The sequence below is a fragment of the Perna viridis genome, chromosome 2, assembly GCF_037379345.1.
Source record: "Perna viridis isolate PV_CMFRI_1.1 ecotype Kerala chromosome 2, ASM3737934v1, whole genome shotgun sequence".
Taxonomy (NCBI): Eukaryota; Metazoa; Mollusca; class Bivalvia; order Mytilida; family Mytilidae; genus Perna; species Perna viridis.
Genome location: NC_142446.1, coordinates 47,183,905 through 47,198,369, shown reverse-complemented (window position 1 = coordinate 47,198,369; position 14,465 = coordinate 47,183,905). Strand labels below are relative to the sequence as shown.

General features: G+C 30.9%; 1 protein-coding gene across 3 annotated transcripts in view; it reads left to right on the top strand.

Moving 5' to 3' along the window:
* Positions 1-14,172, top strand: part of LOC148625416 (pecanex-like protein 1) — a 44,605-nt gene extending 30,433 nt beyond the window's left edge. For all 3 annotated transcript variants that reach the window (XM_088568932.1, XM_088568931.1, XM_088568933.1), the window contains 9 exons: positions 430-660; positions 1,041-1,159; positions 2,280-2,427; positions 3,811-3,962; positions 4,449-4,527; positions 4,824-5,098; positions 5,943-6,058; positions 8,622-8,806; positions 9,135-14,172. In XM_088568932.1, coding sequence (XP_088425058.1) covers positions 430-660; positions 1,041-1,159; positions 2,280-2,427; positions 3,811-3,962; positions 4,449-4,527; positions 4,824-5,098; positions 5,943-6,058; positions 8,622-8,806; positions 9,135-9,416 — 1,587 coding nt within the window. In that variant the 3' untranslated portion in view covers positions 9,417-14,172. The remainder of the gene's footprint in view (positions 1-429; positions 661-1,040; positions 1,160-2,279; positions 2,428-3,810; positions 3,963-4,448; positions 4,528-4,823; positions 5,099-5,942; positions 6,059-8,621; positions 8,807-9,134) is intronic.
* The last annotated feature ends 293 nt before the right edge of the window (positions 14,173-14,465 follow it).

The window sequence follows — 14,465 nt, the reverse complement described above, 5'->3', positions numbered from 1 at the left end:
ATTAAAATTTCATTTTTGGCTGAAATTACAAAGTTGCAATGAATATTGCACACATTATTATCTGAATTTACAGCATATTATAGTAACATAATAGCCTGTATCTATTTGTCTTGATTTATATTTTAAGTATGGAAGGAAAGTAGTATGAAAAAAAAATGAAATTACTTGTAAGTACAATGTATATAAAGCAACCATCCTTACAATGTCAGAGTTCCTGTGTCCTTTGTGTCCTTGGGACCCAAGGAGCCCTGACATTGTGAGAATATAAAGCAACATGCAAAGCTTTTTGGAAAGGTTATTTATATTAAAAGGTCAGTATCTTTCCATCAGTATTATATAGCACGCATAATTTCTCTTACGTGAAGTAAAAACTGCATGTCAATGTACATTTGAGATACAGTAATAAAGCTTTGATATCCACTTTTCCAGAGTATTATTTACTATACTGTGAGATCACCCCATTTATCTTCCTGGCTAGAGACTGATGCCATACTGGAGTCCATTAGAATAACATCCGAGGATAATTATGTTGATGTGGATCCTATGTTCTCTCATCATATTGATGAAGATTATGACTCCAAGCTGAAAGGTGTTTCCAAGACCAAATTTTGCTCAGTATATTTGAAATGGATCAAACATTGCTATGAGAAACGTGATAAGGTAATGTTCATGGATTTGATAAGTAGCATGTTTTTTTTCCCCAATTATTTAGTCTTATAGAAACTTACATTGGATTATGTTACCTTTGTGAAACAATTTATTGTTTCTAATTTTATCTTTTATATCAGAAAGCATATTGGATAAATATTACATTTAAGGAAAATAAACAAACATATCATCTGCTTCTCAAGTGGCATTCAAATTAGTCAGTTGAAAGCAATAGGAAAGAATTTTGAAAATTGACTTATCATTAAAATTCTGATTTTTTTAAGTTAAGCTTTATCTTATTAGGTGATTTTATTTCCTATGAATCTGATGAACTTCATGTGAATTACAAACTTTTTACCTTATTTGTGAAAAAAGATATTATATTGTTTTAGGAGCAAGACATTACCAAGAACTCTCCAGTTGTTTCCCTTTGTTATTGTCTTGGGTTGCTAGGGAGACGAGCTTTAGGTACTGCTGCTCACAACACCTTATCTGCCAGTATACATGCCAGGTAGTATCTTTTATAGCTTAATATACTAACTTAAGGTGGTAGACCTGAGGTAAGTGACATAACTCCTGAAATCAATTATATGTTTGTATCATATTCAGTTTAACTAAAGCCTATCAAGGCTTTAGTTAAAACATAATAAAATCAATCAAAGTTACTTTGTTGCTTTCGTGAGGTTGATGTAAAATGCTTTACACAAAGGTATCAATGATTTGAGAAAGTTATGCCCTTAAACCTAGGTCTGCCTCCTTAAGACTGTTATATCCCAGTGATATTCCATATGTGATTTTACATGGGTGGCAAATACATACAAATAACATATATTTTGTGTCTGTACAAGTATTTGTTTTGTTAAAACTGTTGTGTACACCCATATCACTGTATGTGCATATTGTTGACAAGTTTCTCACCCGTGCACCCACTGGTGAGATAAAACATGACATGTTTATTATGTCACAATGAAATGTTTGATAATGTTTTGTAAATGTGACAGAATTTCGACCAGAATGGTGTTTTGAATTGGTTTACTAATCTCTAAATCAGTTTTAAAGCAGGAAAAAGAATCAAACATTGCCAAAAAATGCAAGACTAGGAAATTTCGGACACCCACGTGTAAGATTTTAATGTTCTGTACTCGGCAAAGTCTTGTAAGTGAATTTTAAAACTTACCATTGGTTGTCTGAGATTTCTTTATCTTGCACTCTCAGCAGTGTTAGATTGTTAATATTTTAAACTTAACATTCACAAAAATTTCTAATGATTTATATTAAAACAAGTAGTTTTTAATGAGCAATAGTCTCAAATGTCACATACATGATGGTGAAAACCATAAAAATAACAGATAAACCAAGCTTAAATAAAGAAAATAAATTTTGTTACTCTCAGCTTCCTCTGGAAGTTCATTTTGCATGTGCTTCAGTATTTATTTTTTTGCACAGTTTTTTTATAATCTTAAGTTTTTGTTTAGACATGTAATTATATTGTATTCTGTTGTCTATATGTAGACCGTATCGGTTTTCCTTTTTTTTCTCAAGTTTTTGCCCATGTCTTTGTCATTCTATATATATTTTTTGCCAGTATTCTCTAATTACTCTCACTTAATTGAAATCCTGTTGTTTTTTAGTGCTGATTTATTCCTGTTTGGTCTTCATGCCTTGTTTAAGGGAGATTTCAGAATCACATCTCCACATGATGAATGGGTGTTTGCTGATATGGAACTTCTAAGAAGAGTTGTGGCCCCAGCTATCCGGATGGCTCTTAAACTTCATCAGGTTTGTCATTTTTAGGCTTTATTTCTTGTATTTCACAAGATAGAACTTTTGGGTGATGGATTTGGCTACCTATTTTGATAGTTATGGCTTTGAGTACTTCTTGTATACAGTTAATTTTTGTATGAAGATCTTCCTATATATTTGATTCTAATGCTGCTGTTCTGAGGTTACTTCTTGAAACAAGTGTATGGCATATCGAAATTTGCAATATATATGGTACTTTTTGTCCTATCTGAAGTTATAATGTCAGGCTTCGGCTAACAAAGGGGGACTTTATAAAATAAATATATATAGTCAATTTCACAAAAAGTCATAAGTGTATTAATTGTTATAGGTTATGATATCTCAATGCTATTTTTGTTGTTACATTATTATTTGCCACTAATTTTAAATCAAATTTCTATACAGCCGCAAAATTTTTTTGGTCATATAATGGTATCACCCTGTCTTCATCGTTTTCATCATTGTTGTAATTATAACACATTGTTCTTAGGGACATGGTGACAGGTCTTATAGTTCTTGGAGGTTTTTGCCCACCTCTTTTGAAAAAAAGAGGCCAAAAGAAGTAAATAGGTGTTATCATTAGAATGGATAGAAAAAAACTTATTGTTGATCTGATTTTCATGATTCAGATGTAGGGGGTTTCTTATATAATTCCCTGCCTGTTTTTTTAAATCAGATTTCAGATATTTCTTGTAGATTTTGAGTTAAAAGGAGTCAAAGGGGCCACACCCCAATAAAATCAACTTTTTTATATTAGGCCCAATTTTCGAAAATCATTTTTGTATTGGATCCTTATGAAAATCCCTGCCTGCCACACCCTAAATAATCGACTTTTCAAATTTTTGGTCAGATAACTAAATTTCAAATTTTGTGCTATATTGTGTCCAAACCAGCCCTTGTTTCCATCATAAACTGTTAGTTTCTATGCTCACCACTAGCTTAGCTTAAAGCATTTAGTAATTTTCTATAAGCAAATCTTTATCAGACTACGGGGTATATAAGTCTGTTTCATTATCCTAATATTTTAATAATAACATTTAAATATTGTCTATTGAAATTGTATGGTATATATATATATGTGTATGTCTAGTCATATCTAGCAGTGGTTTAAATGTTTCTGTTTTTACAACAGCTACAGTCATTCTCTTTACCATTTTAATTATGTCCTATTTAAAAATGTGACATAATATTAAGTACTTTTCATTCTAAGAATAAGGCAAAATGTGTATATGTTGTGGCACATGAAAAAAAAATGCAGATATTTATATCTCTATAACTGACAGCACTTTGATTGCTCTATGTATCAGTTTTTTCATAAAAATGTGTATTTTATTGTGTGACATTAAAAGGATGCTCAAAATTCCTTTCTTTTTATTTCAGGACTGTTTCATGTATACTGATGAATATGAAGATGAATCATTCTTGTACAATGCTATTACTAACTATGAGAATACTCTAGTTATCTCCCATGAGGCAGATCCGCAATGGAGAAATGCTGTCTTATCTAATACACCTTCTTTGTTAGCTCTTAGGTATGGTATTGTCAATATAATTACATGGACATATATGTAGTTGTAGTAGGCTTGCCTCATATTTTTGAAAAGCAAAATAATGTTTTAAATGAAGAATTAAATACCTGATAATTTAAGGTAATATTTAAGTAAGACTGATAAACAAGTAAAAGGTAGTCACAAATACAAATAGAAAGTAATACAAAAATAGAAAAGGAGGCCCAAAGTCTGATCTTATGGTTTCTTCAGAGGTGAATAGCAGTAGATAAGAAGAGCCACACAAACTATTAACCAAGATGAAAAAAAATTCTAATGTATTAATATTGAAGAAATATTTAAAGGGTTATTATAAAGTAGAGTAGACTATCATGATTTAATTTTCAGGCAAAAATGAATGACACTGTGTTTATTCATTATCATTAATTTACTTTTATGATACATGTACTTAGATGAAAATTATAAAATCATACGAGTTAGTTAATATTTAAATTATTTGTACAATTTCAGACATGTATTTGATGAAGGCACAGATGAGTACAAGATTATTATGCTCAACAAAAAGTTCCTCACATTTAGAGTTGTGAAGGTGGGTAATGAACCAATAGGAACCTTGATACTGGATTTCCCAACACTAATATCATAACTTGTAAATACTGTCAATCTAGAATTTGTTATAACATAAAGAACTACAGAGTTAGTAGACTTGAATCTTCATATAAAGGAATTCAGTAGTATTTTAAATTAAAGTGAGTATTTTGTGGCATTGAAATGTAACATTTTCTTTCAAGATTTTAATAGAAAAAAAAGGTCTGTACATTTAAAATTGGATGTTTAATTATTGGTGTTAAATATTTCAGTTCTCACTATGTTGACACATTTCAGGTTAACCGAGAGTGTGTAAGAGGACTATGGGCCGGCCAGCAACAAGAACTTATCTTCCTACGTAATCGTAATCCAGAAAGAGGCAGCATTCAGAATGCCAAGCAAGCATTACGTAACATGATAAACTCGTCATGTGACCAGCCAATTGGCTACCCAATCTATGTGTCACCATTGACCACATCCTATTCATCATCACATACGCAGTTATCCAGTATTATTGGTGGGGAGTTTATTATTGCTAATGTGAAAATGTTCTTTCAGAATGTATGGAAAAGGTATTATCTCTTAGTATGGCACTATATTTTTAAGCAGTTAGTCTTCATTAAAGTGTTATATTTAGCCCTCTACCAGCATAATAAAATTATGATAATAATAGATTTTCACACCATTTGTTAATCGGTCTGTCTGTCAATCTATCCAACAGAATCCGTTTACCTTATTTTTATATAACCACATAAAATATTCCAACAGATAGTGTTATATTGTCATTATTGTTGCCCCCTTACATTTGGTGTTAAATTTAGGATACTTTTGTCCTTATTCAGTGTGCCAACCATTCAGTCAGCACTATGCATTTTATTAAAAGTGTTTTAGTAATGGTAATTGTACTAAAATTACTTGGAAATTTGGAATTTTCTGACAGAAATGTTTTTTCTACTATTATACATACATACTCCATTCTTAGGATTAACATAACAGACATTTAAATGTGAAGCATGGTTATAATAGTGCTTAAAAAATCATATGAGTAATTATTGCAACTTAAATTTTATTTAACTCTGTGAAAATCTAGGTTTTAAACTTAGTAAGAGTATATATTTAAGACAATTGATGTTATTTTCTGTTGACAATTTCTGTTCTGATTTCCACTGAGAAGTATCACCAGAAAAAAATCTAGAAAAGAAAATTTTTGTTTTGGTGTATATGACACACACCCGTCTGTGACTTAAAAAAAAGTGCATGGAATATACAGAAGAATACAGTAAGTAAAATCTTCATGGATAAGAGAGTCATTAATTCATGTTGGCTTTGTCCCTTCTTACCCTTTTACATTTCACACAATCTAACTTAGATATATATTTAAGTTATGTAAAAATTTCATATTGAATTTGATTACAGGATGAGACGACGCTGTGGTGCTACGTGTGCAGGAAGTAGTTCTGGTTTCCCTGAAGATTTACCTTATTCAGTGAGTTGTTCTCATACTGGTGCAGCTACAGCACTTGGATCAGCTGGTAGGTTGATATTAACAAAATAGGGTTGAGATTCTTTTGAAAAATTTGTCATTTATTTAATTGTAGACGGTTATATTTTAAGTGGGAAGAACCATATAGCAGGTTATTTTAGCTGGGTTCTAATTTTGGTATATTACAGTGGTCTGGCTGAAAACTTCAAAATAAATTCCACAAAATATATAATCATGGCTTAAAAACTAAGTGCATCTCTAAGCATCAGCCAAAGTTGGAAAGGCATAGTTTTTTCGTATACATTTCCTGCAAATTGCCAAATTTTACATAGTGATCGTGCTCCCTGTCCATTTGTCCTTGGGAGGGGAGATGGGCAACTAATTGTGAGTTTTGCTCACAGTATTTCTATGAATTATTTGTTTTTCTCTTTTTCTTACATATCTAAAAATGTTGGGATTCTTGTACTTAATAAGGTCTCCCTTTTTATGTGAATTTGTGCTTAATATCATTAATTTGTATTGGAACTCCAGAGTCTCTGTCGTTGTTACAGTGAATGGAGCAGTGTAATATTTTATAAAAAGATATTGGTGCGCATGTATCATTATAATCTCGTTTGAATGTATGTGTCTAAGAATTACCAGTATTAAGAGTCCTAGTAAATATAGGGATGAAGAAATACTTTTTCTTTATTTCATAAGTAATTGATTATTGTTATAATGTATTACTTTTAAGTCATTAAATACTTGTATGTAGCTTAGTAGTTGAAATGTGATTCTGTATGGAAGGTTGTTTTAACAGGTGTAAAATTTGGTAATTTTGAGGCAAAAGGTATACAAAGAATTTATGTGTTTCTATAATTTTGTTGGATGCTAAGTATTACAATAAGTACTAAAGCCCAAAGTTAATATTTTGCGAAAAAAAAATTTTTTTTTGTGTGTTTTAGACAGACCGCTTAATACGTCAAAATTCACACACTGCACCTTTTATGATTAAATACTGTAAGGTATTTCTACGGTGAAGCAGTTTTCTGCTGAACTTAAATATGTCAAACTTAGTTGGCTTGAGCACTTCTTAAAGGACATATACCAAAGTTTTTCATATAAAAACAATATAAATAAGCTTTGATTTGTTATACATTGATTTATCAAACACTGTAACGAAAGTGGAGGTCAGTAAGAAATCGTAGTGATTAACCTTCACTTACTCAAACTTGGCAACCGGTTTGTTTGCTTAGGTAGTAAAAGGTATGAAAAGTTCAAGCATAACTGAAGTGTTTTAGGTAATTTTATGTTATATTGAAGGGAAAGATCACCTTTTTATTATGTTAGGCTCTTATGATAAATCATGCCCACGTAAACAAAAATAAATAACCTTTAGTGCAAAATGTGCTTTTATAAAATGGCGAAGGCTATGCAAAGTTCGAAATCCTTGAAATGTAAATGGATAGCCATCTTGCAGAACTCTCTGAAAAGAAGATCATTGTCAGACTAATGATTTTTACTGATAGCTTCCTATTGGCTCGTGACATCACTTAGTAGGTTTGATTCTGATACTAGTACTGCAGATAATATGTAAACAAAGAATATTCAGTAAATATTTCTTTATTTGGCTAATCACCAAAACATGATGACTTGGCAAGCTGATGATTGCATGAATGATGAAAGAAAAATGTTTTAAAAGTTTTTTTTACCAGCAACACGAACAAAAATTCTTCGGAAGTAGCCATAAGATTTTCTTTAGACAAATACTAGTAATCTGGCGGCAAATACTGTTATTCGTCAGTGATGTCTGACATTTGCCTACATGTTGTGCCTCAATCTCTTCTTATGTTTATTTTGGATTGAAATTATAGGGGAAAAGTCCCAAATTTGAGATTTATTCAGACATCTTAATCAATTACCTATTTACTTTCACTTTACAAACCGTCTTCGTGACCTCAAAGTTCAACTGATCGTGGTGATGCCTATAGGCGCGGGAAATTCAAATTTCTTAATAATTAGTCTCGATTAATTAGTTAAGAAAGGGAAATTATTTTGTTTCAATATAATTTTCATGAATATTTAACAGATTAGTTTCGATTTTTATGACTTGCACAATAACATAGTCTTCTCCTTTAATGTTAATTAATAAGCATTATATAAAATGTCAGACCATTATAGATCATTAAGGTTTCAGAATGTCTCAAATGAACCATGATTACATTGTAAAAAAAGACATTAAAATTTAATGATACATGTAGCAAAGATTGACTCAACCAAGGCAAACCTGTTATATTTTTTTAAACCAAAAAGCAGTTATATTTATGTCTACAAATCAAAACAATGATTTTTATAACCAGATGAAAAGTATAAAAAAAACTGATAATATCTTTTTAGGATGTAAGCACTTTCTAATGATCATGTCAAACTCAGGCTGGGATAAAAAAAAATATTCTCAAATGTCTGAACTGCAAATTACCGAGCTCAAACACATATGGATGATCTTTTACGTTTTTAGTAACAAGAATTTCTGTAATTTTCCATCTCATTTTTTTAGCATTAGAAAGTTTGGAATTCTAACACACATAAAAACTAATTATAAATTTATCATATATTTTTTACTTTTTCTGTAGGCAGTAACACGAGAGCCACAACAACTCCAACAAATCAGCAAGATATAGCACTACAGACGTTAGGGAACCGTGGAAGTCTGATATCAACTACTAGTTCTCTTGGTAAACCAAGTGCTCTTGCTGCTGCATTGTCTGGGGTTCTTCCAGAATTCAGTGCTAAGGAAACTTTCAACCAAAAAGTCAGGGTATGTCTTTCATGTAACATACTCTTATGGTTGGGGAATTCCCACAGAGGGAAGAGGGGGCTTTCGGTTAGATAAACATTTGGAATAATAGGATCTTTTTTTTATAGAAACTTTAAAATACTTTATAAGGTTTTTTTTTTTTTTTTTTACTATAATGGACTTTCTTGTAATTGATCATTTTTGCTTCCCCTTTTGTTAGCCCATTGCTGTATTATTATTACTGAAATTGGTTTGCTAGTGGAAATAAAGAAATTGATTCAATATTATATCCTGGGATTTCAGTGAAATATATGTATTATATTGTAATTTCCTCTGTGATTCCTTTTAGATCATGGATCCACAGTTAGTATTTTCTAATATAAATCTTGGTCGCCGTATTGATGTACAGTGGCCAAATGAGGAATGGAGAGCCAACGGTGGCAGCAATGCATGGCAAGGTTGGCAACCTGCTAAGGGCATGGTGGGAATTGTGGTGCACAAGTGGATTCCCTGCCATAGAGAAACAATCAAAAGATCTCATGTAGACAAAGTCATACTGCTGGTCCAGATTGGTGATAAATATGTACCTATTGCTGACTCTGGAGTTATGGACCTTGGAGCAGAAGTCTGACATTGAATAAGTATTGGACCTTGGAGTTAAGCCTGAATTCGGCAGACGTTTGGACCGTGGTGCTGTAGTCTTAAGTTCAAATTAATCACGACACTTTTGTTTCAAAAGGTTGATGTAAAAGAGCTGGCCACATCAGACTAGTAATAAGATTTGCTTGTGATACAGTAAGAGTTGACTGTATAATAGAAGGATCGCATAGATGTTCAATGTTGACTGTGAAAAAATGGCATTTCTTTATTGATTGCAGGGCTTTAGGATATCCTGATGCAAATGTCTTTAAGACAACATGGTGCAGATATTTTATTGTTGTCTTTAGCGCTCACAGGGAAGCATGAAGTCGTGATAACTATTGAAGCTGAATATTCTTGTCATAAAATGATGTAGCTATAAGCATAGTTTGAAAGATTTAATCAAATTTATTAATTGGTGCATATGTATTAACAAATATGTACAGAATTTTTATTGCTGATAAAAAGGACAATAATAACCTTCTGTAATTTTGAGATTGCCATCCACCATATATATATATATATATATATATATATTTTATACTTTCACTCTTTTCCACTGATCTTCTAATGTAGAGACTAAGGGAATACTAGTCATCACTGGCAATCAATCATTTAATAAATGTAACAAGAATACATTAGAGTTATGCAAGTGATAGTAGATCAGTCTTTATAGTTATTTTGAAAACGCTTGAAAAACTGTAAACATAATAATTTTCGTGGTGTACTAATTTCTGCTATTTTTGTGATGCACTGATGAGTGTGGAAAATAGTTCAAGCCAATATGATTTTTATCACTTTGAAAATGCTGATCATTCTTTAAAACCACAAAAATTGATGCCCCAAAATATGCTTACTTGACAGAATCCACATTAATTAATGCTTCAAAGAATCCACATAAATTAATACATTTACAGTATAGTTATCTTGAAAACCCTTGCCTTATTAAAGCCATTTTTATGTACATGTAGAAAGGTTAATTTTATGATAACAAGGCCAAGATATTGATAGAATATAATTCCAAATTTTAATACTAATGTAGTAAAAGTATGGAACCCTTTGTTTTGGTTTTTAAGATGTATCATATACCTCTATGAAATTTCCTTTCATTAAGATTTCTTTAACTAATATTACTTCTTTTTATTTTCCTTCCAAATTTAAGGAGGTAAACATAGGGTAAGGCACAGAAACTTGAAATCGGTGATAGGTTTGTATCATATTCAACTTCAGCAAAGTCTTTCAAGCTTTCCTTTGAAACAGAATGAAATTGATACAAGTAACTTCGACGTGTACATGCGATTGATGTTAAATGCTGAATACAAATGTAAGAATGATTTGTAAGAGTTGTGTCCCTTATCTTAGGTCTACCTCCTTAACATTTAATTTTGTATTGATTTAATTACCCTGTAGCACAAACTGTCCTCATTTTATTCCCTATTATTTTAGTTTTTAGTTTTCGAAATTTTAACCTACAAATGTTAAAATGTTACACCATGACAATCATAAAAGAGCTGGCAGTGCTTGAAGTTTTTGATTCATATACAATTAAATTTTTTGTGAATGATAAACTTGGAAATTATCTGTAAAAGAGGGTACTAATATTGGTGCAGCAAATCATTTTTTTTCCATTCTCTCCCAAGATAATAGTTTGGTTTTTTTCCCTAGTCATTTATAGTTTTAATCAACATTCCTTTGATTTTATTTGAAATATTTTCAAGATATCTGTCAGTTAGTTTTCAATTACGTGCAATCAAATTAAACATTTATGATTCAAGAGACAAGGTCATTTTTTTTTTTATATTTTGACGACAGTTTGTCCCGATCTTTTACCTTCAGTATGACTTCCTGTTCAAAGTCAATACAGTAAACATTTTAATTTTTTCATTGTGTACTAGTTTTTGTGACTTTCACTGTTGACAGAAAAGCATGAAAAATAGTATCCGCAAAATTGATTTTCAACACCAAGTGTTCTGAAATAAGTTTTCATAACAGCAAAAATGAATACCCACAAATAGTTTTAAAGACATGATAGACTTAACATAATGTCAAATTTTCTGTAAAAATTTTATTTGTTATAATCCAGAGCTTATACATGTATTTATTGCTCATTTGCATTAAACTGTACATACACTCATAATTATAGCATCCTCTTGTCACCTTATGTTGTTAATTCATTCCGAACACATTTGTACAAATGTAAAAAAATAAATTGTACACATATCAGCACATGTAACAACAGCACAATACCTGAATATTTTTACGAGTACAAATTTTATATTTATTGTATTTATTGTAAATTATAGTAGAATGTTTTTGCATATTTATGTATTATGATTGGATGTAGCACAAATGTTGATCTTTGAATTTTAATTCATGCATTTCTTAGTATTTTATCAGATTTAGTGCTTACTTCCCATTCTGGTGGATTTTAACCTATTTTATTCTAGAATGCCAATGACATATGTAGGACCTTCTACTCTTCAGAATTCCAATTCACTTTAGGAAAAAACTATATTTCTAACCATTTTCTGTATTTCTGTTTGTTTCCAATTTGAAAATAGAAGAAAGAAGGCTTCTTTCTTCCAAATATTTTATTTTATAATAAATTTATATGAAGAAACCTGCTTTTAGTTGGAAATAAGTAAGTGCATTTGGATGTTTGAAAGGCAGAACTAAATGTTATGCAAAATAAATATGGAAGTTGAGAATGAGTATTTATGGTAATTACTATATATCTTTTCAACAACAAGCTAACCTTAGATGAACAATGAAAGAAAAAAAAATGTTACATGGTGTTCTGACTTTTATAGTCCTTGGAATGTTTTAACAGTCTGAAGTTTTTGTAAGAATCAGGCAAAATAGGAAAAATCAGGAACATGCATGTCCAAAACTCTACCAATATGACGATATAATTTCACTCGTGGATGCTTATTATATTTGAAAAGAATATTATTTGATCTTTGCACCACTGGATTTTCTCAGAAATTTTCCAACAGAATGTTAGAAAAATGAGGTTTTTGACAGAGTTATCTGCCCTTGAAATGTTCATTTGCAGTGCATTTCAATGAAATAATAACTCAATTTACCAAAATGATACAAAAAATCCTGTCTTCCTTTATTTTGATGGTACAAATAGTCAGATCAAACTTTCACAATGGTGGTTTTTCATATCTTGTTTTACCCACTGCCCGATTCTTACAGAGACTGACACTTAATTGAAATGTTACTAACTTGAATCTGACTTTCCTTGAAAATGTCCATGGAATAGGAAATTGTTTAAATGGCCTACTGATAGATTCATGAAAGCAATGTTTTAGTTGTGGATCCAACAGAAAATGGGATGGGGATATGAGCCTCCCTTATTTTAGGGAAGTTTTGTTGTTAATTTCATTCAAGATTTGGGCAAAAGTAAGTTAATAACCTAGAACTCCCCATTTATATTTCTGGATCTACTTCTAATTTCATTCAAGATTAAGTAAGTTATTAATAGCCTTGAACTCTCTTTTCAAAATCTCTGCATTTACTTCAGAATATTTCATGTGTACCATATAGTATTGAATCCCAAAGTTATCGATAACATGTTATGTTGTAAAATAATATTCTACTCGGATACATAAATAATCATTGAAGTATATTTTTGGGTGTCCATGGGAATTACATTGGTTTTCCATATTCAGTTTATTTTTGCTTTTACACCTCTATATTATTTATTAAGTGCAATTTATGTTGTTAGTATTTGTATTTAATGTCAACTTGTATTGTAACACCAAATGGTGGGTTTGAAATGTTGTGATTTTGAGACAAAAAGGTAATTGAAAAATTTGGTGGATAATAAGTGGTGCACTCAGTACTTAAAGACTGGTCCAACTTTTTTTGTGGAATTTCATCAAAATTAACCCACCATACCCTAGAGGTCAAATATCTTTCTATGGAGGTCTTATGAAAAGTTTTATTTTTAATCAGTCAATGGTGTGTATTAAGTTTATATTGATGGTGTGAATTTTCTTTATCTTTTCTCATTTTATGGATAGACAGTGACTTGAAACTGTATATATTTTATGAGAATATGATCATCAAAAATTGTGTGGTGCTTTTTGCAAGTAACATTTCTCTTCATACCCATATATTGAAGTAAGTTTTTTTTACCTGGGTGCACTTGTGCAAATTGACTTAGAGTGATTAATGTCATGCAGGTGGAGAAAATATTTTCATTACATTTTTCTCAGCAACTATAAATCACAGCCACTAGATATTTAATATACAACTTCAGTATTGGGTCCCATATTTTGGGATGCAATTACAGGTCTGTTGCATATCTACTTCCTGTTTACAGCAACCTGACCATTTCTGTCTTCGACCTATTTTTGAATTGTAATTAAGTCACAGAATATGCCATGTTCTTAATTAAATTTTGTTTACTTTAGTTAATTTTGAATGTCTATTGAGCGAGTAGATTTTTTAATGCTAGAATTATAGGAGTGATGAAATATCCTAATGAAGCCAAAAATGTTGATTTTTCTATTTGTAACAGCTAAGATAAATATGTCACAATCACCTGTAAGCTCTGTATAGTATTTAGAATGCTGAGACACTGCAAGACTGGTTGCATGCAGTTTTCAATGTTTTGTTGAAACAATCATCTCATTCCATTTCATAGTGAGAAATTTTCGTTTAATGGTAGTGTGGGAGTTTTGTTAATGAAAAACATTAAAAGGCAAAATTTACAAAAATAAAGATTACAAACATGATTTTTAAAATGTGTTTCTATAGATAATACTAGGCAAATGGGACTGGAGAAAAATTGCTCATTGTCAACAAAAGTTTACAAGTACTAAAAGTCCAAGTCCATGATACTTTCACACAAGGAAAAAAACCCTGTAGGAACCTTTATTTATACACCCCCTTTGAAAAGCAGGAGGTATATTGTGATCAGGCTGTTTCTGTACAATCCACCGACGTATAACTGGTTTGATACATTACTTATCTCTCTACAGGATTTGAACAAATTAAAAAGGCATGAGCACTTCTCATTCTAAATTCC